Here is a 27,480-nt window from a genome sequence, read left to right on the forward strand (position 1 = left end):
TGCTGCCCATCTGTTGTCATCTATCCCACGCGATCTCTCTTTGTGGAGACCAGTGCTACTGCCCATGATGGATTCCAATGATCCAGCGCTTTAGGGAGCAAGGAGCGACGCAGTCACCTTTAAGCTGTGGCTGAGCAATCCGTCTATGTCAGATGCACCCCCCCTCCGCTGTACATTCAACATGGGCCAGACAGACAAGACAGGGAACAAGAGGAAGAGGAGGAGGGTGAGGAAGAGATGCAGCCAAGATGCTGTCTGGGATTCTCGCGATTGAGATAAAAAAAAAGAAAAAAATGGCGTGAGAAGAAGCCAAATACATTTATCGTCTGCCACGCCATTCAAACAACAAGGTTTGATTCATTCATATATCCTACAAGTAGTGGGCAGTGTATAGAGTAGTAACAAACCACATGCACTTTGTGGGTTGAAAGAAATATAAGTGTGCTGCTGAGTGATTGATATAGAAATCTAACTAAATCAAGAGACACTTTAATGTTATGTCGTCTCAATTTGATAATATGATGGTGAGTAAATAGCTAAATTTGGATTATTGACATTTCTGTAATTGGCAATGATTTCATTGTAATTGAATCAGTATTGAGTTCTGCATCAATAAAATCTGCTAGAAATGATATGTTCATTCATAACAAACACACTGAAGTGGTCATCAGTGAGGATTAGCGTCAACACAAGCATATTATCCTTTAATAACGCACATTCTTAATAGACCAAAGCTATTGAAAATAATGCTCAGTTGGTTACCATGGCCACCCTGACCTGTGTTTGCATCCTCTTTTTAATTTGTGTTTCCTCCAGCGCAGGTCAGGTACGCGCTGATAGCTGACTGTAAGTGTGAGAGAGTGATTTTGAGGTTAGACCCCTCACCACCTACTTTACCCCTCCGCCAACAGGAATAAGAAAGAATAGATGAACGAATGAAAGCAGCTTGGTATTTTAAACCCAGCATGGGCTTCACTGAAATGACTGTCTACACACATTCAGCAGGCGTCTGTTGTGGATGCATGGACGCGTCCTTTAACAGTGTGTGGTGGCAGGAGGGCACGAGGCGTCGAGTGTTTAAGTGACGCAGACAGATAGCAGTCAGACGTGATTAGTTCTGGCTTGGTAAGCAGTAGAATCGGCTGACAGGAGAAAACAGAAGTGGAGGGGCAGCAGTGGAATGACTGTGGGTGTTTGGCAATAGGGCAACCGCGTACAATCAAAGTATACCTTATATAACATAAATTGAATGCAGATATTAAAATTCTGTAATGCATATACAATGACATTTATACAATTCACCTCGTGAGATGTATTGAAATATGTTTATGCTGATCTGGTTTCCACTGTGCTTTACTTCCTCTGCCGAGGAGGTTGTGTTTTCGCCTGCATTTGTTTGTTTGTTTGTCGGTTTGTTAGCAGGATTATGCAAAAACTATGCAGGACGGATTATTATGAAACTTGGTGGAAGGGTGTGTTGGATTTAGTGCAGATCAAGATCAAGGGGCAGGTCCAGGATTCATTTTTTTCCCTTTTATTTACCACTGTGAGATATTTTCAAAATTGTCACTGATTTCTTGAGGTGTAATTCATGGATCATGACGAAAATAATCTGACATGTTAAGGTTATTGATAAAAATCTGTGCAATTTGGTGCAGACCCAAAATAAAAATCTGGATCTATTTAAATGTGGTTTGGGGACTGTTGTGCCTTGGTAGAGTTATTTGTTCTCCAAATGCCATTTTACATTAGTTTTCTGTATAATTAATCTCCAGCTATATACTTTGAATGGGTTTTCACAGTTTGACCTTATGTCTGTGTGTATGCTTGTTTATGCAACATCTACCACAGTCAGATTTTTACATAACCACGCATTTACATACAACAATGTCCCTGCTGATTGGGAAATAAATGGAATAGAATCTACTTAACATGCCGAGACGCATGAGTAAATAAGAAAGCCCCACTCACCGTGACTCCCCATTTGCTATGTGGCCTGACTCCCTGACACCTCCCTGCTCTTAAGCTTCTATAAACAGGATTGTCTGCTGCACATTTACATATGGGATGGAGCGTTGATATCCCAGCACACCTGCACACTGTGTTGGGAATGTTAGTCAGAAGGTGAATTAGCCGTTACCTTTCAAATGATAGAAAAATACTGACTAACAAAAAACAATAGCTTTGGATTACCTTTACAATGGATTAGATGTTTTGGCAACATATTTTTGAAAGCCTTTCCAAAAATCGTTTTAGGACCAATACAGGATTTTGTCAAAATGGTGTAGCTCCCTAAACACGTCTCAAATGTAAAATCTGTATGGTGCTGCATGATAGAAAAGGACTTTATAAACAAAAAGCACTGAATGTGTTCATCTTTTAAAAATAATATTCACTGAATAAAAAAAAAAACGGCTGAAAGATGTCAAATTTAAAGATCATCCTTTTTCCACAGATTCCGCCCCCCCCCCATTGCCAGTCGAACAATCAATCTCTATAGATGGCAGTTTGTGATTAGAATTTCCGTTCCAAGATGAGTTCTAATATTTCAGGTTTACTGGTGCAGGCTGAACAATAGCAGAGGTGCCGGTGCACAAACAGCTGACAAAATGTCTTTTCCCGAGCACGCACATGATCTAAATACTAATCAAACATCATTTACAGCAGGCTTTATTTGAGGCTCCTGAGACTGTCCCGTCCTGCTCTTTCACCATGGTAACCGGGGATTCATTTCAGAGGTGTCATGCTGCATTACCGTCTCAGCGGCTCATCCACTCCCCATCCGCCCTCTGGCTCACTCGCTATTGTCCCCCCACCTCCGCTCAGACCCCCTCGGTCTGGAACCTGCCCTGCATCCTGCGAGGAAAACATCTCATCTCTCTCGCTTTCTACCTCAGATAATACAGAGGTGGGATCTTTGTGCCACACACACACACACACACATACAGAGACATACGTACAGGCACAATTACAAACCACAGAGAGTATAGACACACTTTTGGGCTATTGTCAAACACAAAAACACACATGCCTTAGCAGCTATTTACTTTATCTGATTATTCTGGCACCTGTTTTATGCTTTAGGTCTATTTTGTGGATTTTGTTTTATTCTTTTTCATATATTGTCTTCTTCTTGGGCCTCTCTCACACAGAATGACAGCACATAGATTAAAGTCAGAGGGAGATGTTTGAGTTATAGTACTTCTCTGTTGCAGTATGTGTAGGACCCAAGGTTGAGTTAGGAAGCCAGATAGATAACAACTGGAGGAAGGTACATAATATCTCTGACTTTCTTGGCGACAGACAGAGAAAACAACAATGGCTTGGCGATGGGAGCCAAGGTTTCAAAACATTTGTCTAATAGAGTAGCTTGAGAATAAATTCTTCTGCTTAAGATATCATCCGTCTCCAGAAAAAAACGTCTTTCCTTCACCCTGTAAGGTTTCCCTCACAGCACCTATTGAAACAGAGCAACATGTGATGGTGGCAAAGTAACACGGTGCATTTCTTAAAGTCCTTCTAAGACACTTTCTTCCTGAAGATGACCCAATCTTTCATTATATCTCAAACCCCTGATTAATATTAATAATCTTTTAAATGTTAACTTTCTATTAACTCCAGGATTCCCCTTTTTCATTCACCCTTTATAGAACTTGCTCTGCTAAATGGTGGCTTAAAGAATCTTGTCTTGCTTTCGGACACTTCGCCAAGGAGACTGCAGGGGCTGGGGACTGAATCACCTGCGATTGGAGGACAATCTACTCTTTCTTCCTGTGTGGCCTGGGTTATAGTCACCTGGTCAATCCACCCTATGTTGTTTTGTCCTTGATTACCAGCCACCTTCTTTTCCACCTCTGCCATCATTCAAGCCTTTTACCCTGCAGCCTTCTATGCAGCCATCCATCCCCTCACTCCTTCATATACTCAATCTATCTCTCAGGTTCATCATCTGGAGCTGCAAAGTCCTTCAAGAGAAAGATTTCCTGTGAGATTTAACATGAGCAGCCTAATATATTTAATACTACTACTACAACTACTACTAATACTACTAATAAGAATAACAATATTTATTTACAGTAAATAGCATTTTTCATTAATAATGTTACAAACTGCTTAACAAGAAGAGGTAAAAAACATTAAAACAGGCAAGGTAGTTGACTAAAATGGACATTGACCACATAAGAGCATAAAGCAGCAAAAAAATTTAAAATAAAATAAAACCAATAAAAACAGTAGAAATAAATGCAAATCAAACCCTTCAGTAGAAAGGATACAAGACAAGTTTGTTCTCTCCTCCCTCTACATCCAGTCATCCTTATCACTGACAGTCAATGCTACCACAACATCATTGACACTTAATTATGAAGTCGCATATCGCCTTTGCCAATGAATAAAATCTCTTTCTTTAGAAAAAGCACAATACGTGCGTTCTCTTCACTGCATCCCATCGGCCAAAAGTCACGTCATTGATGTTGACACATGTTGACACACAAGCAGGCAGAGGTGTGTGCAGATGTTTCTTGTCCTTCAGCAGCCGTTCTCAATGAGTGGCAGAGACAAATAGAACATACAATCAAAAGCAGGTTAAAGACAGTGAGAATCTTCCTGCCCAATGACAATAAGTATAAAAATAAACTGCATTGTTCCCTTCTTTCAGTTTGCCAAACTGTGTAAGTCAAGATATCTGTCAAAGTGCTCGGCTTATTGTGACTTTTCTTGTAAGATTAGGCCACTTGTGAGTCTACAAGTTGGAGACGGCGGCGGATTCACGCAGTTCTTTGTTTGAATGAGTCGCGGTGATCAGAGTGTATTAAGGAAGCTCTGACCCTGTGTGGATGGAGAGCGAGATTTGGCATTTTGCCACATCAAACAACACCGGAGGCGTTCGGAGGCTTCACCCTTTGTTTAGTGCAAAATGGATTCCTGGGGCTGCACTTTGTAATAACAAAGACTGTGAGAGCGCTGTCTGCATGTGTGATTAGGACATGGAAGCCCCCTCCCATCAGCCGTTGCTCCCCGAGCCCTGCAACACATACAGTGCTGTGGCAATACCCATCATTTTCTTAGATTAAAAACTTGGTCATGGAAGGAAGGAAATCATTTTCAGTCTTACGAGGATAAATAAGAACTCTCATTCTCATTCAAGATCAGTTCTTTAGCCCTGCCAAGGGTTTGCACTCCTGTCTATTTATTTGTTTGATTGTTGGTTTGTAAACAAGATAACACAAACAACTTGATGGATTTCCATTAAACTAGATGGAAGGTTGTTGTGTTACTCAGGGAAGAGCCCATTACGTTTTGGTCTGGATCCGGATCAGGGGGCAGATCCAGGATTGTTTTTTTCACTTTCTTTAACATTGCGACATTGGGCTTTTTTCAACATTTTCACTATTCTCCCAGGGAATAATTCATTATGTAATTGGTGCGGCTTGGTTGAATTTTAAGGGACTGTTGGGCCTTAGTGGAGACATGTCCTCTACCAAGTGCCATTCTAGTATTCCAATTCTATTACATTTAAGTTTTATGTCTGCACATCAGTCCGTTACAATATAACATGGCATCAGGGATTGTCATGCCTCTTAATCAAAATTGCAAATGTCTCTGTATGCAAAAATCTACAGTTTGCAAATGTAGCATATTCAATTAAAAAATAAAGACCATTAAACTTCAAGAGAAGCATTTCCAGGCCTAAACACAAACAACCAATAAAGGTCTTAAATATACAGCACATGTAATATATGGTGCACAGACATGTCTTCTATAAACATGAAGTGCGGTGGCCCGCACACCGCAGGTCTATGTGAACAAAGGTCAGGCGTGAGAGGGTCAGAGCCTCAATGGAGCGACCAACCCCTGGCGGCAACCTTCGTTTCTCCAGCACCTGGTGCTCCCTCAAAGGTGAGACAGCTTTAACCCGTCCAGGTTCCATTACTGAGTTGACATTTTCTCCTGCTATACCCCCTTAATGGCATGTTAACCACACTAATGGAACCCTGCTTCAGGGAAAGAGAGGTTTCAGGTAAAAAAAAAGAAGGGAAAAAAGCCTCATAAATGTGATCAAACTGGGGAATGTTTACCTTTTTCTATCAGAAAGTGATAAAAGAAACTACCCTAATTAATTTGATATCTGGTTAGACAAGTGGAAATTGTTGTGCATGTACTACACAACATTTATCACGTTTTAAATGTGTTAATGTGATTGCAAATTGCAAACATCACATGCCAGGCTACTGTATCACCTCTGCCTATGTTCCTCCACCTATTTTTACTGAGCATTCAATGGGGCTGAGTCCTCCTAAACCACCACAGCTGAATGCATATTCTACTCTAGACTCCATGAATGGGTCATTACATTAAACTATCCCTCGTAATTTGCATCCCCGTCTCCGCGGTGAACGTCCTGTACGCTGCGGGGCTGCCGACACAGACAGGGAGCTCTAATGTGCTGCTGTATTAGTGGGTTAATTGCCATGTCCCGGTCTCCATTGGATTGTGAGTTGGGGCATTTTAGCTTAATTGCGAGCCATCCGCAGCCCACCGCCAGTGCATTGTGGGAGAAGCAAGTGTGGGAGATGGTCTTCCATGATCCACTTGAGGGAGAGCTGACCCCCTCATAGAAAACTGAGGAGTAGACTGCCACCTGCTGGCACTGTAGTATAACACAGTTCTTTAATGACTATGATGACTGAGACACAGGCGTTAAATGAATTTATACTACAATACCTAATTTCTAAGTGTGTCACATTTTATTTATTTATCATAAATTTGGGTGCATCTGTTGCTTCAATGTTCAGTGTCTGTATCTGCAATCTTCTAAACTAACAAGTGTGTAAAATGTAAATTAAACCACACATTATACACCCAAATTAAAATGTACACATTTGTCAGTTCTTTATTTTTGCAAACAGAAATGCAATGCTCCACATCGTATACTATTCTCTCTGCTGTGGTTATTTTTTGTGTTTAGTTTTTATCAGAAGCTACTAGTTATCAGATGTTTATGTTGCTAGATTGTTTTAATAACCATCAGATAATTAGAAAGTAGAGTGATCAGGTATCTGTGTTCTTATTTTAACGCAATTGCATCACATTCAGCCTTCCAGTTCGGCGGTTCGATCCCAGTCTTCCCCATTCCCTTTGCCGAAGTGTCCTTGGGCAAGATACTGAACCGCAAACCCCAAACTGTGCTGCCCATGTTTCACTGTGTAAATGGGTTAATGGCAAAAAACTAAACTGTAAAGTGCTTTGAGTGGTCATCAAGGCTAGAAAAGCACTTTATCATTTACCATTTACAGACCATTTAATTACAAACCCGTATTGAATAATGAATGAATAACAACAATAAAAGCCATTAAATCCACTTGAATAACAATCTATTAATACTAATTGTTGGTTTCTATTATAGAATACGTATTTTTCTCTCACCCCTTCACTTTACATGTGGGATGAGGAGATGAAGATGATACACTCAGTGTTTTTCCTCTTCAGGAAATTTACATTTTAATGGCTCAAGCTGCATCGGAGTGAAAGCTCAGCTGAAATCGTGGGTGACTGCCCTCAAACAACCGACTAGAACACACCAGCCCCCCACATAAACACAAGCAGGAAAAATAACTTGATACGGTCATAAAACTTTATATATAATGAATCATTTTATTAGATAATATGTATTGTAATGCTACTTAAATCAAAGAGTCTGTGGTCAGGGAATAATGTGGCAGATTATATGAATCCCCTCCAGGTTCATATATAATCCATGTGATTTATACCTTCTTCCACTGTTTAACAGTAAAAATACAGAATGTGGACTTTAACTTGCAAATATGTGGCATTAATACATTTTAATTTACCTGAAACTTTAGCTTTTTAATATTGGCAGTAAAAACATCTTCGTCTGTTTACACTGTATATTAATTGTTTACATTATAAGTATTGCATGCTACTTATTATTTCTTTACATATGTTTATTCCTGACTGCCCTCTTGCAGCTGTAACACTGCAAGTTTCACCACAGAGGGACTAATAAGGGATTATTTTATTTTGTCATATTTCTGTTCCTCCTGTTAATGTAATCACATTTATTGAAATGTTAAAGTGCTATTTGTATCTGTTGTGTCATGGAGGACTGATAGTTGGATAGTGAGAAGTATGAGCACTACTTGCATAGAATTATACACATACATGAGGTAACCAGAGCCTATATGAATTAAGCCCTTGTGCATGCTGCCATCTAGTGGTGAGCTAGTGTATGACCAACTTTTATTTGGTGATCCAACTATATTTTCTAAGGTTTCATTCGAATCATATAATACAAACTGTATGTATTAAAGTAACAACTCTTCTTCTAATGCTCGTCAAAAAGTGAACTCCAGAATAGTTTCAAACCAGCTGCAGTTAAACCTGGGATAGAATCTATGGTGTGTGATTATAAAAGATTATTTCAAATGACTCGATGGATGAGAATAATAATAGTGGCTCTGTTATAAATTAAGTGTCCCAGCTTTGACAGTGTGTTACCAGAAACCGCTCATTTAACACCTGAGCATTTAGTTCTTGCATGTCAAAATGTCCCCGTGTGAAAAAGGGCCCTTGTGAAAATCATGCTGATGACGAATCAAACACGACAACACCTTAAACAACAATTAATTTTATTATTAATCAGAGGATTATAGATATGTGAAGGGGATTTTGGTTTCCTGGATGTGGCTGCACCAGCTGTGATGCTGAAAGAAATATATTTGTTAGAGTGTAAAGGATGTGCCCAACTGATACGAGGTCTATCTACAAAATTCAACACAAGCAGATGCACCACAACAATGTGAACCAAAATAATAATTAAAAAAGATCCATGCACACTGCAGGATTTTATTTGTTCAATGGTCTGCATTGATAAATCTGGCAAAACCATGTAGTTAATTGAATTTCAGGGAGTTTTATTTCAGGTTCTGCTGACGTTGAGGTGCAACCACATTTTGGAACACACACATATGTACTACTACTACTTATTCTTTGAGGCAGACTTGACAGTGTGACGCTAAGCACAGCCGATGGGTCCCATGTGAATCCTCTGAGGCGATATGCAGTGGGAACCAGTCGTCAGCTATGGTGGGAAAATATCCAGCATCTTTTGGTTTTGTGTGCGATTGGGGGAAAAAAAACGGAGCACACTTGCAGTGCTGAGAATGTTCGGCACGAAATAATAGTCGAGTGAAAGATTAACAAACATTTTCACATGTGATTTCTCAGGTTATAGTCAGTCGTGAGGCACTCATATTGGACAGGCAGTTTATTTACAAATAGCAGACCCATACATACAAAAACAAAGTGATCATGGCCAATATTCCAAAGAATGTTGGGTATATCTGGGAATTTGTATCCAACACACCTCAATAATGGATCATTGAGTACGATTCCCCCTCGATCGCTGACTGCTACTGGCTCAGGTCGTCAAAAAGTACTCAAAAACATACAATCACCGACGGTCATCAGCAATTTGACTTTATAAAAATATCACCATGGTGACCCACAGATTCACAGTTGACCGTGGAGACAGAGACGTATTTACAGGAATCGACACAAAGGGGAAATATGGAAAGAATATCATCATTTGCGGACAAAAAGAAAAAAGAGAAACGTTGGAGGGAAAGATGAGCAGTGCAGAGAGGGTCCCACAAGGCCAAGCTTGAGCAACTCTTGCTTTAAGGTCTCTACATGGACACCTCTTAAATCGTTTTTTTTTTTTCATTTGTCCTGTGAAGACCAGACAAAACAGATCAGTCAAAAACAGGATTCATAAACTTTTTGAGTGTAAAATTTACAATATGATACAAATAGACATGCAATAGCTCAACAAATGTATTGCACATTTTTTATTTTTAGATTCAAAATGACGTTTTAGATGAAAGGAAATGGTCTTTGTGATATAGACTATTCAACCTAATGATAAAATACACACTGTGATGTCAACAGTTCAGTATGAATATGAAAACATAGATACTATCATATCTCCAGAGGTGATGCTGTTGGGTTTTACTTTAGTGTGGAAAGTTATTAATTGTTCATCATCATAAGAATCATCACACCAGTATTATTGGTTCCTTTTCTTTGGTACTGCATAAATAGCCTACTTTGTTTTTAGTACCGCAATCTTTATTTCATTTATTTCTTATCTTTTTGACAGTTATTTATGTTTTCACTTATGTTTTCACTTATCTATAAGCAACTTCAGTTACTGGGTCAAACCCCATTATCCCAAATGATATTGATTTGAGCTTTTTCACCCCAAAGAAATCCCTTACATGTCACTGATCTGTCACAATTTTCTAGCCTTTGTTAAAAGTATGGCTAAAGTATGATTTTAAGAATTGTTTTTAAATTGTGTTTGATTTCTAGAAATCATCAACATAAGACTGGAGTGCAAGTGACATTAATGTTGCAAACACATAATTATTAGCATATGTAACTCTACCATGAGAGTGCTGAATGAGTGGCGGGTTGGGAGGGTGGTAGTCAAACATATGTGGCTGAAAGGTGGGGGCAGTGAGTGAGATGGTTCTCTCAGCAGCAGAAGGAGGAGATCTCACCTCATAGCTGTTCTGCAGTTTACAGCCAAATGTGGGCAGAAGGACTGGGTTTAGTATCTATGAGTCTGCCGGTGCTGAAGGAGCAGGGGGGAGAAAAAGATGAGGACATGCCAGCAACTGACCAAGCACATAGGAAATATACAAAAATAATGAACTGTAAGGCTTCAGTACAAACACATAGTCACTAGTTACACAGCAGCCTATGGCTGTAGCATGGGTCTAATGTACACAGACTGTAAATATATTGTGACTTATCAGAAACACAAACACTGGATGATAAAACATAAAGTTGTTTTTTTTAAATTAAACCTATATTTCCTTTGATAAGTCTATTGGCTCATCTATTTAAATACATACATAGAATCTGTAAATACATAATACTGTTTAAAATAAAATGAAAAACAAAATTGTATTTGTGCAGAGCAGTTTAGACTAGAAAAGTGCATTTTTTACCCATCTGGTGAATGAAGCATGAAAAGTGACACATGCATATGACATGAGAGGACAAACCACCATGTTGATGACATTTGACACACATCAGGTTACAGTGAGTCGTGGATGGAGGATGTAAATAACATCTGGCGTCTGTGTAGGATGAGGGGAAAGTGTTCTTTTCTTTAATGTGTGAGCCTCATCATCAGCTAAACCTCCAGGTCTCACTGATGATGGATATGGTGGGGGGTGGGGAGATGGTGGTGGATGGCCCCCTCTGCTGGTGAAACATGAGATGACGACAGGGTGACGGCCAGATGGGAGAGGATCAGGACAGCACACTGGTGTTGTGTGAATCCACGTCCTGCATGTTCATGACATCTGTACTTACTCCACTCTCGTATATCGGGTTGTCGAAAGCTGACTCTTCCGTCATGTTGTCGTACGGTGGAGAGGACGTTGGCATTCTGATGGACTTCCCCTGCAGTCTGAGAAAGAAAGAGAAGAAACAGGGGGAACATTATGTAAAGGCTCATTTGATGGTTGCAAATGAAAACAAATCAGGCATCAAAAGTCAGTGCTTACTTTGCAAAGTAGACATAAATCCCGAGGACAGCCACCAAGATGATGGCGGTGGGAATAAAAACTGCAAGGGCAATGTTGGTTCCCTCCATGGCATAGTCCCTATTAACAACTAAGGGGGGGGAACAAGGACATTATTTCTGTGAAATATGCAAAAAAAAAAAGAAAAGATACTACAACACTTCAAAACTCACCGTCCAGCCTGCGTTCATTCTCATACTGGGTTGCAGATGCTACGAAGACACAGTTGCAGTTAAGTCTGAGTATATTACACTTAGACAGAAAAAGCATTCAAAGTCTTTGCATTTACAAACAGCAACAAAATCAAGAGCACATCATATGTTCCAGGTTGCACTGTACGTCCGAATGTGATGTTTCTGAAAGCTTTGGTACGGTGTGTTGCTGTGGTTTACCTCTGCAGGCAGGGGGGGTGCTGTTCCACTGTGACGGGTGTCCGGGGGTGCAGTAGACGGAGGCCTCACCCTGCAGCTCGTAGCCAGAGTGGCAGGAGAAGGTCAACGTTTCTCCTGCCTGGTAAAAGGCCTTTTCGGAGCTCTGCACGCTGGTGGAGGCAGCGCCGGGGTTCCTGCACGGCTCGTACTTTTCAGCTGAGAGGAAGGACAATCTCTTGCATCACAGCAAATATTCGTATGCATCCTTTTTCAACAGGTGAAATTAGAAATACTGCACTTGGCTTGTATTTCTAACAATTGCAGTTTCAGTCTACATGCATTTATTTTTCAGACTCATGAGGTCACCATGACCTTGACCTTTGACCACTCAACTCTAATCAGTTAATCCGCGGGTCCAAATGAATGTTTGTGCCGGATGTAATGAACAAGATCCATGAAGCCACGTGACCTTGACTTTTGTTCTTTGACTTTTATTCTTTGACTTTTGTTCTTTGACTTTTGTTCTTTGACTTCTGTTCATCTTTGAGTCCAAGTGAACGTTTTTTATTCCAAAACTGAAGAAATTCCCTAATGGTGTTTTTGAGTTATTGAATGTTTTGTGAGGTCATAACAACTTTGACCTTTTACTCACATTACATTACATTACATTTCATTTAGCTGACGCTTTTATCCAAAGCGACTTACAATAAGTGCATTCAACCATCTAATAAGTTTATTTTTGAGTCCAAGTTTATTTCTGATGGTTTGTTTGTGATTTGAAAAAAACCTTTCAAGACTCAGATATTGTGTTCACAAGAATGGGACAGATGGACGGACATGTATAAAAAGGCCCGGCAAGAATTTGTTTTGCACTTCACGCTGTATGATTCTGTGCAAAAATTATTTGCAGCACAAATATGGCACATTAAACATGACTAAATCACACTGTGTATACAACAGTGTGTATAGCACTTGCACAGTGTGTAAGAGTATATGTGCACGTGAGTGTGACTTGTGTGACTTACGGACACACTTGGGCAGCCTCTCGCTCCACTTGGGCGCGGCTGAGTCTCGGTTGTAGCAGGTGAGGAGGCTGTTGCCGGACAGGACGTAGCCTTTGTTACAGATGAACTGCACCGTGGACCCAACGATTAGGCGACTGCCTGAGACCACCTTACGACTGTGCTCCACATTTCCCGGGTCCCGACACGTCATAACTGCATCACAAAAAACAAATTAGGATAACTTTTCTAAAATAAATGACAAGCAAATAGTATACTGACGGATACGTCACGATCTATAATCCCAGACAAGATGCATGACCACTATCCACAGTGCGGGAAATGCAGCTCATGTAGCCTTCTTCTGATACGTTTGGTTTTGAGTTCTTATTTGATGGTATATAAACAGGGTAAAATGTCATGATTGACAGCCAATAACGACTTCTCAAACACATAGATCAACGGGACCTCGATTTCGCGGCTCCACGCCCTTGATCGCTGCTGCACAGACTTTGAATCTAAATGCTCAAGACGGCAGCTTTTCGTCTGTGGGATATTTTGGCTTCATTTCTGATTAGTGAGAGGAAGTCCCTATATATTTATAAACAGTCTATGGTTCACACAGTTGCAAACAGGAGGGTGTAGTTAGTCAAAACAGACAGATACAAGTAGAAGTGCTTCAGCAAAGAAAGTCAAGGTTTGACCGGCACTTCAGTCGACCGGGCTTCTAACTGCCGTCCAATTGAAATACGGCCCAGCTTTGTGGCAGTGTTTGCTATTGTGAAACAGACACATTAAAAATGCAGTATTTCCCTGTATCATCCGTCTTTATCCAAAACCAAGTTACTTTGAATATTTTTTACAGTGTGTATATACACTGTATAACGTTTGTTTTCTATCCATGGAAGTGTATTTATCTGTAAATAAATACAAACTGCTGGATGTTTTTCAAGAGATTTCGCAAAATTAACCTTCCAATTGACTCAACAGCTATTCTGAAAAAAGCAGTAACCATCAAAATCAAGGTTTGCACTCAGAGAATGAGAATTGCATGATGTAATCGAATCTCCTCACGACGAAACCTGAACCAAATGAATCCAATGTGCTCACGGCAAAACTCTAACCGAATGAATCGGAGAACATGTAACTGTGACATCTTCCTCTTCGTGTGCTTTCCTCTCACCTTCCTCACACCTCGGCACATCGCCGCTCCAGGTGAGATCCCACTGGCACATTAGGATCTCCGAGCCGACCAGCTCAAAACCAGGATAGCACTGGTAGGTGATGACAGTGCCGTGGATCAGATCGGGGTGGGATGTGCTCTTCCAGCCGTTGGTGACCTCCGGCAGCTCCGAACATGTGTCGTTCCTCGGCACCTCTGAGGAGTTAGTAGGATAGAGGAGACTTAGAATTAGGAATATTTAAAATGCCAACACTGGTGAGCACAATGAGAGAAGACACTGGTGCTGGGAGAAGGGGAATAATTCAACGTTGCACTTTCTGGCATAGTAAATATTAAATTATCATTCTTTATACAGGATCTAGATTTCAAAAGAGACAGATGAATTTGTTCCTTGAGGAAATCCCGACGCCTCAAAGCCACAGCTTCGTCCACAGAGAATGAATTTGACTGCGACTCTGTCTGTTCAGTTTGCACCAAACAGCAGCCGGTTTCAGAGGAAAGAAGTAAATACGGGCTTGTGATGATTGCTGTGGAGGAACACAGCATGTGGTTTGGCACTAGTCAATCTGTGTCTCTCTTAAATGCAACATACAAGGCCAGAGACACAAAGCACTGGGCCGAACCAGCTGATGTTCAAGTGTAACCTATTATTGTCTGTGTGTGTTTGGTGTTATCTAATCCTGTGCACCTGGGTATAAGACAGAAAACAGACTGACGCAGGCACAGCGAGAGAAGGAGGCAAAGAAAGGAACAAAGATGCTTTCTTTTCCTAATTGGTAACCTGCTGAGTTCTAGCTATGACTAACATCTTGTGTTCCATGCTCATTACCATTTTTTGGGGTTTCTTGTGTCTTGCGGAGGAATATTTATCTTTCAAATAATAAAAAAAGAGTATTTCACATAATTCTAATAAAAACTGAAAAGGAAATTACATTTAACAAAGAGAATGCCTCCGCCGAGGCTGATTGGCCTCTTTATCACCATATTGCATATTGAGATCAGATACATATATGTAAACAGAAATGTTCTGCAAACTGTTCACATGCAGAGGGGAACAAATCTCTGATATAGCTGAAAGGAATATTTGGAACAGTTACTATGAGATTCCCCCTATACAAATAATGATTTAGAATCACAAAATCTGAATAACTATCAAGATTCACACCGAATTTCACCAGTACACTATATATATATATATATTACGCATGATCTCTACTTTATTTCTTTATAATAAAAAAAAGAAAGAAAAAGAAACCTCACAATGTTAAAGGCAGTAGAATTAATTGGTGGATCCACACCAAAATATAATGGGTTCCTTCCTGACCCATACCGCATCTATCCACTAAGTTTCATGGAAATCTGTTCAGTTTTTGCATAATCTTGGTCACAAACAAACAAACCAACCAACAGACAGCAGTGACAACATAACCTCCTTAGCGGGGGTAACAATGTGCCGAGTCTTACCAAAGAAGTGGACCACGAAGCCATTGTTGTAGCCGTATATGTTGGTGGCGGGATCTGACTGAAACTGAATGGTGACGTCGGACATAGATGTGTAGAGCTTGAAGTGCGGCCGCGTGCCGCTGTATTGACCGAGGATGTTGGCTGTGAGGTCATCGCCATCGTAGAACGTCAGCAGGTCGTTCTTACCCACGTGGAGACTGGGATAAACACAAAGACAAAAGAGGTCACACGTCGTCCTCATGATATAAATGAAAGTTTTTTCATATACAGAGTGCAGCTACACAGGACGTCCCATGTCTGCGGTTATGGGATGTGTCCGCTGTGTGTTTTTAACAGTTAAGTGACTGCTACACACTTTGGCGGATGAAAGCAAAAGCTTGAAGACAGAAAGCCATGTCAGCAGTACTCTGAAAATATTTCAATCTGTTTATATTGGATGGATCTGATGTGAAGTAAACACTAAATAATTCATGATGTATGATTCCGGCCCCCCGAGTGTGGTTCTCATGAATATGTACTGAAGTGTATATGTGCAAATATATGAGCATAATTTCCTTTAGGTCACTAGACTTATACAAAGAAGTGTACTGTACAGTACAGTGCAATGTTTACATACAATTTAACGTAAGTCAGCCATGCCCGTCTGACAGAATGTCTGCAGAAAATGATTAATTTAAGAATGCATTAACCTTTTCCATCTGGTGATTCATATGTCCTTGCCCTCTTTATATAGCATCAGTAAAGCTTGACATTTATTCGCACACAGGGGATGATGAAAAAAAAGTAATAAGCAGCAGAAGTTGTATTTCCCTGCTGATATAATAAGCGGGGGAAACTAGTTGCTCCTCATGTGCCTTAAGGCTGGTGTCAAAATAGCTCCGCAGATTGGCTGGATGATGGTTAATATTCACAAGCTGTGCCGCCGAGGACTTAATGGTAATAATTTGCACTGTGCCATTCTTCAAAACACGTGAAGGGGCAATCCTTTGAATCTAATGCCCCCTGCATAAGCTCTTCACCCGATTGGCACGATGAGGCGACAGATTATGTGCAGTGTTTTCTCAGATGGGCAGCAAACACTCTCCTGCCGTTCTCTAAACTGCAAGTTGCAATACCCGGAAAAAGAAAACTCACTCAGCCTCACTGTGATCACAACCTTCTTTTCAAATCCTCTGTTATTGTCTTTTTTCCCTGCATTCATCTCTCTTTGTCACAAATTTACTTTTACTTTGACAAAGAAAAAAAACCCCACTTTGTTTGGTGTTGACCTTTTTTTTGAAGACAAAGGGCTGCAGAACTGAACTCTCGAACTCAAGAAGTCAAAATATGAACTAAAAATAAATGTGGCATCAGAGGCTTGTTTCTCTTCTCAGATTAAATAACAGAATAGAAATGCCGGGTCACACGTTGACGTCAGAATGAAGGGAGACAGATGTGCACAATTAGAATGCTGACACAGCGTTGGTGCTGTTGTTTTAGTTCTTAGTAAAGAAAGAAAGTCACCGAACACCTGATTGACAGACAGGTGATTAAAATCAATGGGCTCACAGGGCGATCGGCATACACATAGAAATAGACTTCACAGGGACATTCTAAGAGCCGACAAACTGAAAATAGAAAATGATGGCTTAAAATCACTGATTCCAAATATCCTTGCAATGCAGTACATTCAAATTCAGCTATAAGTCTGTAGAAGAATATAAAAATCTCAGTAATGTGTAAAAATGTAAGTGAAATACACAAAGACAAAAGATTTGTTATAAATATCCTTCATCCTGGTGTGAAAAATATGAACGTGAATATAAATGCACACTTCACACCACCACAACAATTACCAAGCAACAACATTTGGGAGCATACGAAAGTATATAAATAATAAAAATGCTAATTCTACAACACAGTGCAATGACGCATCCCCATTAAAGTAGCTGCAAGCAGCAAAAATACATCTCGTTTGCATAATGTTTTAAAGATGAGGGAGGAAAATAAAAGTAAAGAATCATTTTTTTTTGTTACTGTGGTCATCTGATTAAAAAAAGATCGTGATCCCACTAAAAAAAAAAAGAACATTAACTTCTCATGGCAAATTCAACTCTGTAGACATGCTACTCTCTGATTATTCAGTTTCGTGTTCGTCTCTTTCTAAAGTTTGAGAATATGGATGTTGGAAGGCTGATGGATCCCTCTAACAGATCTATTTCTACGTTCACGCTGATGAGCTCGCTGATTCCACTCACCTGTCCACTCACTATATCAGTCAGTTTCAAATGTGGGCTGAGTTTTCTTTCTTTTAAACTTCAAGAGAGCAAGGCTTGCTGAAACATTGATGATGCTTAAACATGAAAAGCTCCCAGTCTGCTCCCGTGCTCCCTTTTTCTGGCATCCTCAGATTGACCGGAGCTGAATATTCGCAGACTGCTGCTACTACACACTCTCTGCAGCTTTTGTTGAAACAAACGCAGCCACACGGACACCGCCGACTGTTCGGCTCTGTCTGTGATTGACGGTGTTTTACGGCGATGAAAGGGAACAAATGACCCGAGTCTGTTTACCTCGCCTCAATCTCTTATTCGCCACTTCCCCCACAGAGCCTCCATATAATTTCTGAGCAGAAACGAGCTGCAGTGGAAAATCAAAAGAAACTCACCCGCTGCAGCTCTAATTACCCAGACTACAGGAACAAATCGTGCATATTTATGTTGACTATATCTGAGTATATATGAATGAGATATAAATCTGTACATCCATTCAGATGAGGCGTATTCAAGCTGAGACTTGAGTCCCTCAGGGTGACATTTTAGGGGGGAAAAAAACATTTGAATGCCACAAATTCTGTGAAATGTGCTGCTGGTAAAACTTTATTAGCCGCACATTGCGTTGCTGTTTCTTTTTGTGTTATGTGCTCTCTCCCTCAAACTTCTGCAACCTCATCACCAAACTCTACTTTTTCTATCCACCCGCGCACTTGTTCTTTTTTTCCTCAGCGAAAAAAAACATAAATCTACGATATCTTTTTCACTCCCGTTCAAGAATTCTGGTCAGATTTCTAGACAAGATGCAAGGTCAAGAGAGTAGCCATGTTATACCTGCAGGGAAAAATATCCAGATTTATAGTCAACAGCAATAACAAATCCCATGTTTCCCACTTGACACATCGCAACCTCTCTCCTCGGCCTGGGTTCCTAAATAGCCTCTCCAGTCGCACTAACTCATCACGAATGCTGCAGTCGACCTCGGTTTGAACATTTTCCAACTGACCCCGACCGCTTTTTGCCCCAGCGTCTGAAGTGTATTTAAAACCCTGGTGACGACAGTGAAGGACGCCAAGTGAACAGTGCCTCTCAGTTCCGGACTCGCACAGCAGTCTGCGGTGAGTCACTGCAGGCCGCTCAGTTCCTTCTACATGGCAACCTGGCAATCACTTCGGCCAAATGTCATCCCACCTGGCTCCTTTTTTAAACGGTTTCCCCTGCGGCCGGGAAGGCAATCACTCCCCGTCCTGCGCTTTCGCACTGATGACTAATGATGTCTCCTAATATTCATCTTTCTTTTCTTCTCTATAGAGCGATGCTAATTTCCACAGTCCGTAGGTCAGCAAAGGCAAAGTTCCAGAGGGAGAAAGACCTTTTTCTAAACTTCCCTGCGAACCAAGGGCAGCGGCTCAAACCTGAGGGGATGACAGCTGTGTTTTGTTGGAGCCTCTGGGCGTTTTTTGTCACCATTCGCTGACCTGTCAAGTCGAGTCTGAAAGAAGCCAACAAATCTCCCGCAACTCAAGCAGAATGAAAATTGCTGTTTCATGTTGAGATTTCAAACGCCTGCATCTTCCCGTACATATATTTAGCATTTGAATTGAAGGAAAAAAAACAAAAAACATTTAATTTCATATACATCCCACATGTGTGGAATTTGCTGTTGTAATGGCCACAGTCTCCACTAGAGGACTCTGTAAACCCAACATGTCCAATCTGAGACGTCCCTGATCGTGCTCGGTAAAGTGCCACACACCGCTGGAAAACAAGACTTTCCTCACCGTCTTGACTTGTGGAACATTTGTGGATCTTCCCTGAATGCTAAAATCCACATGTGTACCTGTTTTATTATTATTTCTTTTGTTTTACCTTGCTGCGTTCCACAGGTGGGGATATCAGCTGTAGCTCTTGTCTCGGGCTCTCGCTCGGGCCACGCTCCATGCTAATTAGCAAAGAGCCAGCCCTCCTGTTTGGCCTAAATTAATTAATCAGACTTCATTATGCGCACCGCTCCTCTGTAATTGCCAGCACAGACACAGCGATGAATGATAATATAGAAAACGTTCTCATTAATGTGGGAAAGTGTGTGCCCACCCTTATAATGAGACAGCTCTCATCCACGAGAGCCTTTTCTTTGCCACTTAAACATGCATAGCACACGCGCGCGCAAATAAACACCCGTCCGCCCAAATTACATGTTGACCGAGCGCTATTCTGCAACCTGAGCGGAGCAGACATGAGGGGTGGGGGTCCGCGGGGATCAGACAGGCTGTGGGTTTTTCTGCTGCCACACATGACCAACCTTGAGATGAACCAGAGCCGGCCACAGCGCCATTAATTTACAGCGAGTGGCCTCATGTGGCTCAGATTAAAACAAACTTAAGGCCGTGTGCAATTTAAAAAGAAATCTCTGAATGAAAATCAGTTTACCTCAAATGAAACTTAAAATCCCCCCTGATCCTTTTTTTTCTTCTCCTTTACCCTAGATGCACCGGTTGACTTTGAACATCAGTCATTAATCACTAAGTCTTAAGCTTCGCCGAAAAAACCGAGAGAAAAGCAGGGCCGCGCAAACTCCTGTGTGGCATTCAGACATTGTGCATTATTGGTATCTTCCTTTTGATCTGTGGATCATATTTCAGTGATGGCTCATATCTCAGCGCCTGAAAGCCGAGGAGATAAACAGTTTGGGGGTATTATGTGCATTGTGGTCATGCGGCGGCATACAGAACTGGGCCCGTGAGGAAACATCCACACTTTCTCAAATCTCTCTTGCCCCTACGCCACAGAAATGAGGGGAATCCCTTGAAAAGTTTTGTTATTGAAAACATGGGTTAGTATTTTGTAGAATTAAAAAATAATAATAAACGCGTGCAGAGGCAAATTGCATATCATTGCTCGCACACAAACGTTGTTGCTATCGGTTGATGCTGTGACATGGTCGGTCAAGGTTCACCAAAGTTTAACTCGCCCCCTCACTCGCACAGATTGGAAAAGAACGGGAGTCAAATGTTCGCAACTGTGGCCGTGACTTTAGTCAATGTGGTTTGAATGTAATTCAAGAACATTTCTAAAAAAAATGAATGAATTGCCTTGGAATGCAATGATAAAAGATAAATCTAATGCTATTTCAATGTAGTTGTTCAAATTATTTTATGTGTTCAGTGATAATACAGTAAATTGTATCACTTTAGGAGAAAACTTGTTTTGATAAATTTTACACCACATGCAAATTGTAAAATTTCGCAAATACAAAAAAATCTGCTTTTAGCTTAGAAAATGTAATAAATCTACATTTCAACCAAGTGGTAGTGGCTTGAAAAAAATAAATATTGTTGTCTCCTGGAACTCTTCTGTGTGGACTGCAGCAACCTCATTAAATTAAACCTGTCATCACACTTCAGAAACACATACATTCTTACAGCAAAGAATGAGTGACTTATGAATATTGGAAAGCCAACCTTGAGAAAAAATGTCTGCGTGCATTGATGACCAACAGCTAAGAATAGCCTCGGTTTGAGATTCCTGTGACTCTGTTTTTCTTGAAACCTCGGGCAGTATTCCTGCTGGTTTAATTTTAACCTCTCTCTGCCCTCTTGTGTGCAACAGCTCCAGGCAATAACACAAATCACTTATGCTGGATGCTTTCTGTGCTCCATAGGATGCATGTTCGCAGAAATATTGTGTGAATCACTCACACAAGGCAAACGGATGAGTCCGTAGAAGGGGAGCAAACGGAGATGGAGATTGTTTGATGAAAGCAAATAAATGTTTTTGTTTGCACTCCAGAGCAATAAGTTGGGCGAGAAAGGAGGGATGTGATGCGTGTGTGGTTCAGGGGGGACACTCTCGCGTACATTAAGAGAGACGGGTGAAATGGAGTGTGTGTGTGTGTGTGTGTACATGTGTTTCTTTTTGAGTGTGTGTTGAATTACAGTTGGGGGAAGGCTGGATAAGTGGCTCAGAGAAGTTCACTGCCAGAGCATATTCATTTCAAAGCCAACTCTGAGACACACACCAGGGAAGAGGGAGCAGGGAGGCTTACTGGCTAATCTGGTCAGAGAGTGAGCTGGAAGGTACACAGAATTCTTAATGTAGCGAGTGGTGGGAAGAAAAAAAAACTAATTAGCGACTGCAACCGCTTCCCCAATGTGTGTGTAACATGTGACCGAGGGAAGATGGGGTGGGGAAGAAACCAGAGAGTGTGTTTGTGTCAGGAGATGAAGTGTTTAACATCTGGAGGTCAATCTGACCTCCTGTCTGATTTCTCCGAGTGATTCCTAGTCTTACACCTGAGCGCAGTCTCTTACACTTGGATGTCAAGCATGATCCTCTTGTCCTCTTCCACATGGATGCCCCAGATGCAGTCCTGCCCCCTGTCGTAGGCCTCGGGCCAATTGGGAGACAAAACCACGCCGGCGGAGTCGGTGATCTCGCCGCTGCACACAGCTGCAACGCACAAACACATAAGGTTGATGCTGAGAGATGCATTTACGCTGAGAATCACTAAGAAGACAACTTTTTAGAACACAATCAATAAAACATAAGCAATCTTCGGTCAATATGTTGGGGCTTCTGTAGATATCCAGGTCAGGATGTCATCTTCCATTCGCAATACACTGTTTACAGACCAACTTTCTTTTATTACACAAGTCTAACATTTCGGCTACTCTATTAACAGCTATCTGCATATGAATAAAATAGCCGATTCATTTCAGTCAATGTGTTCCACCTCTTTTGCTCTCCGCACGGACTGTTTACCCGCTGGCAACACAAGCCTGTGATTGGTCAAATTAGTAATGGAAACCAGAAGGATCAAATCTTGTCCCTCGCCAAAAGATTGTTCACATTCACATGTAGAATCTGTTAATACAGATTGTGTGAATTGTAATGTAACTCGATGAAAGATACTACAAATACCTACAGTTCTGATAATTGAACTACGACATGACTTCATAGGATATAACCACAACCTTGATGCTTAATGAAAAATCTGCAGCTGAAATGCAGTGTGCAAGCTCTTTGACAAGAAAACTGCATGCTACCACAGAACTGCTTGGTGACCATGACCAAAAGGAACAGAAATTAAATTTCCCCTTATCTGGCTTTACTAGAGAGCTTTTCAATTTCACTGTGTGGCAAAATGACTATGCTGGCAACAAAGACAGGGACGAAGGTCATTGCGTGTGTGTGTGTCTGTGTTTGTGTGTGTGTGTGGGCGTGTGTGTCAAAGGGCTCAGGGCTCGACCAACGTTTAGTATGATGCTCAGTCTTTTACACGGTGGCAGTTTCCTTCTCAGGCTGTATGCCTTTTAATCTTAAGCTCTTCTAATATCTGCCCTGCTAATACATATATCAAAGTAAATCATTGTAACAGTTTTAAGAGGAAATGTATCATGGATCAGAGGAAAGGGCTTTGGAAGATACAGTTGGCTACCAGTGGTATTTAATATTTGAATAAAGACTTCACTAACCCCTGCACTGATCAAACAGACAATGAAAAGCTCAGGTCCTCAGGCCAGCCATATCTGGCTCGGAGTTCTTTTCCGGAGGAAGCACATTTTTTAAGAAAGATTTAATATTGCCTTATTACTCAAGCAGATGCAATCTGTTGACTCACCCCTGCAGGCCGGCTCTGTTTCATTCCACTGAGGGTTTTGTGCGTCCACACACTCGATCACGACGGAGCCTTGCTCTAGCGTGTAGCCGGGGTCACACGAGAATTCAACCACTGCACCCACGCCGTAAGTGGAGTCGCTGCCGCTGAAGTTGCCGTATTTCACAAAGGGCTCGTAGCACATGCCTATGGCAAAAGCTGTGGAGAAAAGAAATGCGTCAATGCCTTGCAGGAAGAAAAAAAAAAAGGACAAGTTGTGCGCAATATTGTATGTTAGCTAAATTTGAATTATTAGCTTGCCTTCATATCTGATGGCTGCACCAGTGGAGGTTACTGTCCCGTCTGTGGTGAACTCTATGAACAGGTAGCGTCCAGTACTGAGCACACCCTCGTTGGGCAAATACTCCACCTCGTAGGAGTCGTACACAGGGGGGGAGTCGATGTTGTTGCCATTCTTAATCAGCAGCCTACACACACACACACACACAGGAACACACAGACGGAAGACAGATGTAAAGAGACATTAAGTGAGGCTTGAAAGGTAAAAGAAACATAAAAGTTCCAAGCTATCTAGGAGCTGCCCACTCTTCCAGTGGTGCCTGTAATAACTTTGTGATAACATTCTTCACCACTTGGTAATGAGGTGAATGGCCATGTGTGAAGATAGCCATGTGGATCAGTGGAGGAAAAAAAAAAAAATCTAATGCAATTGCGGTTTCCTACCTCTCACTACCTTCTGTAGTCCCTTCCCTTCACTCGCTTGATAGGACACTGTTCAAGGATTAGAATGATAAAGGGTCCTTTCAAATCCATCTGTCACTCCCTAAAGATTTAGGTTATTTAAAGCCTCTGAGGGTTTTAATGTTCCATCCCGAGGAGCTGTTATTCAGAAAATGAGTTTAAAGCCGCGGTGCCATCTATTAGCCAAAAAAAGCCCACATTCTCCCTCCCCGCGCCCTCTTACTCTCAATGTGATTTTTTTTTTTTAGCTTTATGCATATACACCACCTGTCATCATCCTCTGCCAGAGCCACCTTCTCGAAGTGAATGTGAAGCCGGTGGCCTTCGGGGACCTCCAGGACCCAGTGGCATGTCAGGTTGTTGCTGTAGTTGCCAGGGAAACCGGGGGAGACGATACGACCGTAGGTAGCGTTTTTTATCATCCCCCCACAGGATGCTGTACGGGAAGAAAGAGTGAGGGGGAGAAGACAAAGAGTTGGAGGGTGTGGGACTAGATGAGAAAAAAGTAATGACACCAGCCATGGTTGAGGTTTTGGAGAGAAAAAAAAATCCCTGTCTGAGCATAGATATCATCAATATCCAGTGGACTGTGGCTGGGCTGTACAGTTGGCGGGCTAACCTGGGCCTAAGAGCGTGTGACTGTGTGTGATGGACTTGTAAAGAGAAAAACAGCAGCAGTACCCACTATCAGTTCAGAGCAGCTGCAGGCAGCCACAGAGAAATGCTGGGAAACTGGCAGATGAGCCTCTACCAGCAGGAGAAGGATAGTCTTGCAGCCCAGTTCTAATTAAGGCAGCGGCTCCAATGGCCTTGTTTTGCCCCGACTCCAAATAATAGCTCAACGTGCTGCTAATCACATGCAAACACACTCATTTGGCCCCGAACTGTAAGTAATCAACTCAATAGGAGACGACTCGGTGAGAGCTACGGTAAATCATCATCACCTGTATTGTTGGGGAGAGCCTAAGAGGAAAGGGCTACATCCAATTGTTAACACGCTTCTATTTTGCACATCTATCGACTAGTCAGTGGAATGTCAAGAACGTGTATTGTTAAGGGACCCGAGGAAGTGCAGTGTCAAATTTGGACTTGTGATTGGTTCAGTATTCAGAAACTATGAATAAACAAGTAGTTTTAGAAGTCTGCTCCGTACTCCGTGTTAACTGCTGTAAGGTAAATAAAGAGAAGAAAAAAGAACAATGTCAAACTGAGATTTAATTTTCTAACATTGCATTTTGAGCTTTTACGACGTTGCTGTTCAGCAAAGGAAAAAGGTGCTGCCCATAGATGCCCTGTATGAATGTGTGTGTGTGAATGGGCGAAAGGCAATAAACTGTCCTGCTAAGTGCTTAGAGTGGTTGTCAAGACCAGAAAAGTGCAATATAAATACAGACCATTTACCATTTTAAAGACAGGAACCACACTGGGCTGAGGTCCTTCTAGAAATCCGTGAGCAAACACGAGTCTGGCCATGAATCCAGCTGCTCTTACCTACACACTGGGGCTCCTTCCCACTCCAGTAAGGTGTCGTTGCGTTGCGGCAGGTCAGCATTTTGGGGCCTTGCAGCTTGTAGCCGGTGAAACAGCGGAAGAAGGCCTCTCCTCCGGCGTGGAGGTGTGTCACGGAAACTTCCCCGCCAGCCGGCTCTTTGGGAAATGCACAGCTCAGCACAAAAGCTACGGAGAGAGAAGGGAAGACAGAGAATGCAACGGTGATCGTATCTTGCATCTATCGTAGAAATAATCTCGACTGTATGAATATTAGTTTGGGGTATTAAACAGGATGCTTGTTGCAATGTTCTGTCCAGTGTGTATTAATGATGCCCAACAGTGATTAGACAGAGTTTAAAAACTGAAAGCACGATCATCCTCCAATGCAATTACTTCTCTACATCCAATCTCAGTTAATTATCCTGATGATCCTCATGATGAAACACTTGGAGCCGCTTTGTCTAACTCCATTATTATTTTATTTTATTTTTTTTATTATATCACAATCTAAATATTCTTTCAGCGTTGCGAAGCCCTCGGGAAATTTTCATTTTAAAAACAACAAACTCAGTTTTGAGATATGTAATTTCCCAAGACTCAGTGTTTCATTCAAAACAAAAGTCCAATTATGGCCAAAATATACAGTCAGCAACGAGATCTGGCTCCAGAACATAATCCTCCTTGTCCTACATTGTGTGGAACTCTTGTTGTTTTTTGTTGCATTGTTGACCATGTTGTCTGTCCAAACCACTGCTGAGCACCCAATACACATACACACACACCCTCATATGCTTTATAACCACCCCTCAACGTTGTTTTTAAACACTCCAGCTCCTAATGAATTGCAGTTTATATTATGCAAATGTGCCGAGACATGTTTGCAGCACAACAGTAATTAACGTCGCCGCGTGGTCCGCTGCAAAACACTCTGACAAATGGAAACGTTGCCGATCAGCCTAACATCATAGTGGGTCGGTAATGTGATAGCTGGAAGAGGAATGGCCTCTGTGGCAGTTGTCAAAAGAGTCGTGATTACAGCCGGGTAAGATCAATGTTCCCGGACTCGCTCTGCATTGTTGTCCTGTCCCTGCTTTAAATCAATGGGCTATGATGGGATGGAGGTTTACGTGGATAATGGAGTGAACTAACCAAGTCTGTAATGGAAGCTATTAAACAAGCTTCTCTTCCTGTCTAATACCCACACTGTTCTACCTCATTAGTGTGGTCGCTTTAATGACCAGTATAAAAGTTTTAAACTTCTGGAGATGTGCGAACAACATAACAAGCAGCATAATTGGGCCCGCTATCCAACCAGTGTGATTGTCCTCCAGCGGAAAAAAACACAGACTTTACTCCAACTCTTGCAAAGTTGCATTTCATGTTTCGGCTTAATGGAGCGCACGTATAACACCTAAATAAGAGTTAATAGCAGAAGTAAACAACAAGGAAAAGGGCAGCTGGAGGACCCGTCTGCATTGAAATCACATTTGCAGCCTTAAAAGCAATTATGATAGTAATCTGGCATGGGCCATGTAGGGTAAACACCTTTAATCTACTTATGTAAATATGATTGAGGTTATTCGGTGTTAACCGAATTAAGATGTGGACGACTTTCAGCTGCATATAGTTAAAGGGGTGTTTGAGCCTGCACAGAAAATTGCAATGGTTTCTTCCATTCAGCTCGTCATTGATTGATTCTTATCCGACTTAACAGCATGATGAATCTCATGATAGATGCTCTG

The 27,480-nt window shown here is 41.5% G+C and overlaps 1 protein-coding gene across 4 annotated transcripts in view; it reads right to left on the reverse strand.

The window, feature by feature from the left end:
- Positions 1–9,271: 9,271 nt before the first annotated feature.
- LOC118122696 (seizure protein 6 homolog) overlaps positions 9,272–27,480 on the reverse strand; it is an 85,458-nt gene continuing 67,249 nt past the window's right edge. Inside the window, exons 5-18 of one of the 4 annotated variants that reach the window (XR_004698496.2) lie at positions 25,739–25,924; positions 24,515–24,683; positions 23,807–23,973; positions 23,510–23,704; positions 22,200–22,338; positions 15,638–15,834; positions 14,174–14,368; positions 13,015–13,206; positions 12,011–12,205; positions 11,792–11,830; positions 11,601–11,709; positions 11,407–11,503; positions 10,584–10,657; positions 9,272–9,750 (exon numbers count right to left, since the gene is read on the reverse strand). Coding sequence is in view for 2 of the 4 variants with exons in the window: in XM_035179583.2 (XP_035035474.1) it covers positions 11,344–11,503; positions 11,601–11,709; positions 11,792–11,830; positions 12,011–12,205; positions 13,015–13,206; positions 14,174–14,368; positions 15,638–15,834; positions 22,200–22,338; positions 23,510–23,704; positions 23,807–23,973; positions 24,515–24,683; positions 25,739–25,924 (1,943 nt within the window). In the remaining 2 variants the exon portion in view is untranslated. Of the gene's footprint in view, positions 11,504–11,600; positions 11,710–11,791; positions 11,831–12,010; positions 12,206–13,014; positions 13,207–14,173; positions 14,369–15,637; positions 15,835–22,199; positions 22,339–23,509; positions 23,705–23,806; positions 23,974–24,514; positions 24,684–25,738; positions 25,925–27,480 lie in introns of all 4 variants that reach the window. The other 3 variants (XR_004698495.2, XM_035179584.2, XM_035179583.2) reach the window with 3 other exon arrangements.

The sequence above is a fragment of the Hippoglossus stenolepis genome, chromosome 15, assembly GCF_022539355.2.
Source record: "Hippoglossus stenolepis isolate QCI-W04-F060 chromosome 15, HSTE1.2, whole genome shotgun sequence".
NCBI classification, from domain to species: domain Eukaryota; kingdom Metazoa; phylum Chordata; class Actinopteri; order Pleuronectiformes; family Pleuronectidae; genus Hippoglossus; species Hippoglossus stenolepis.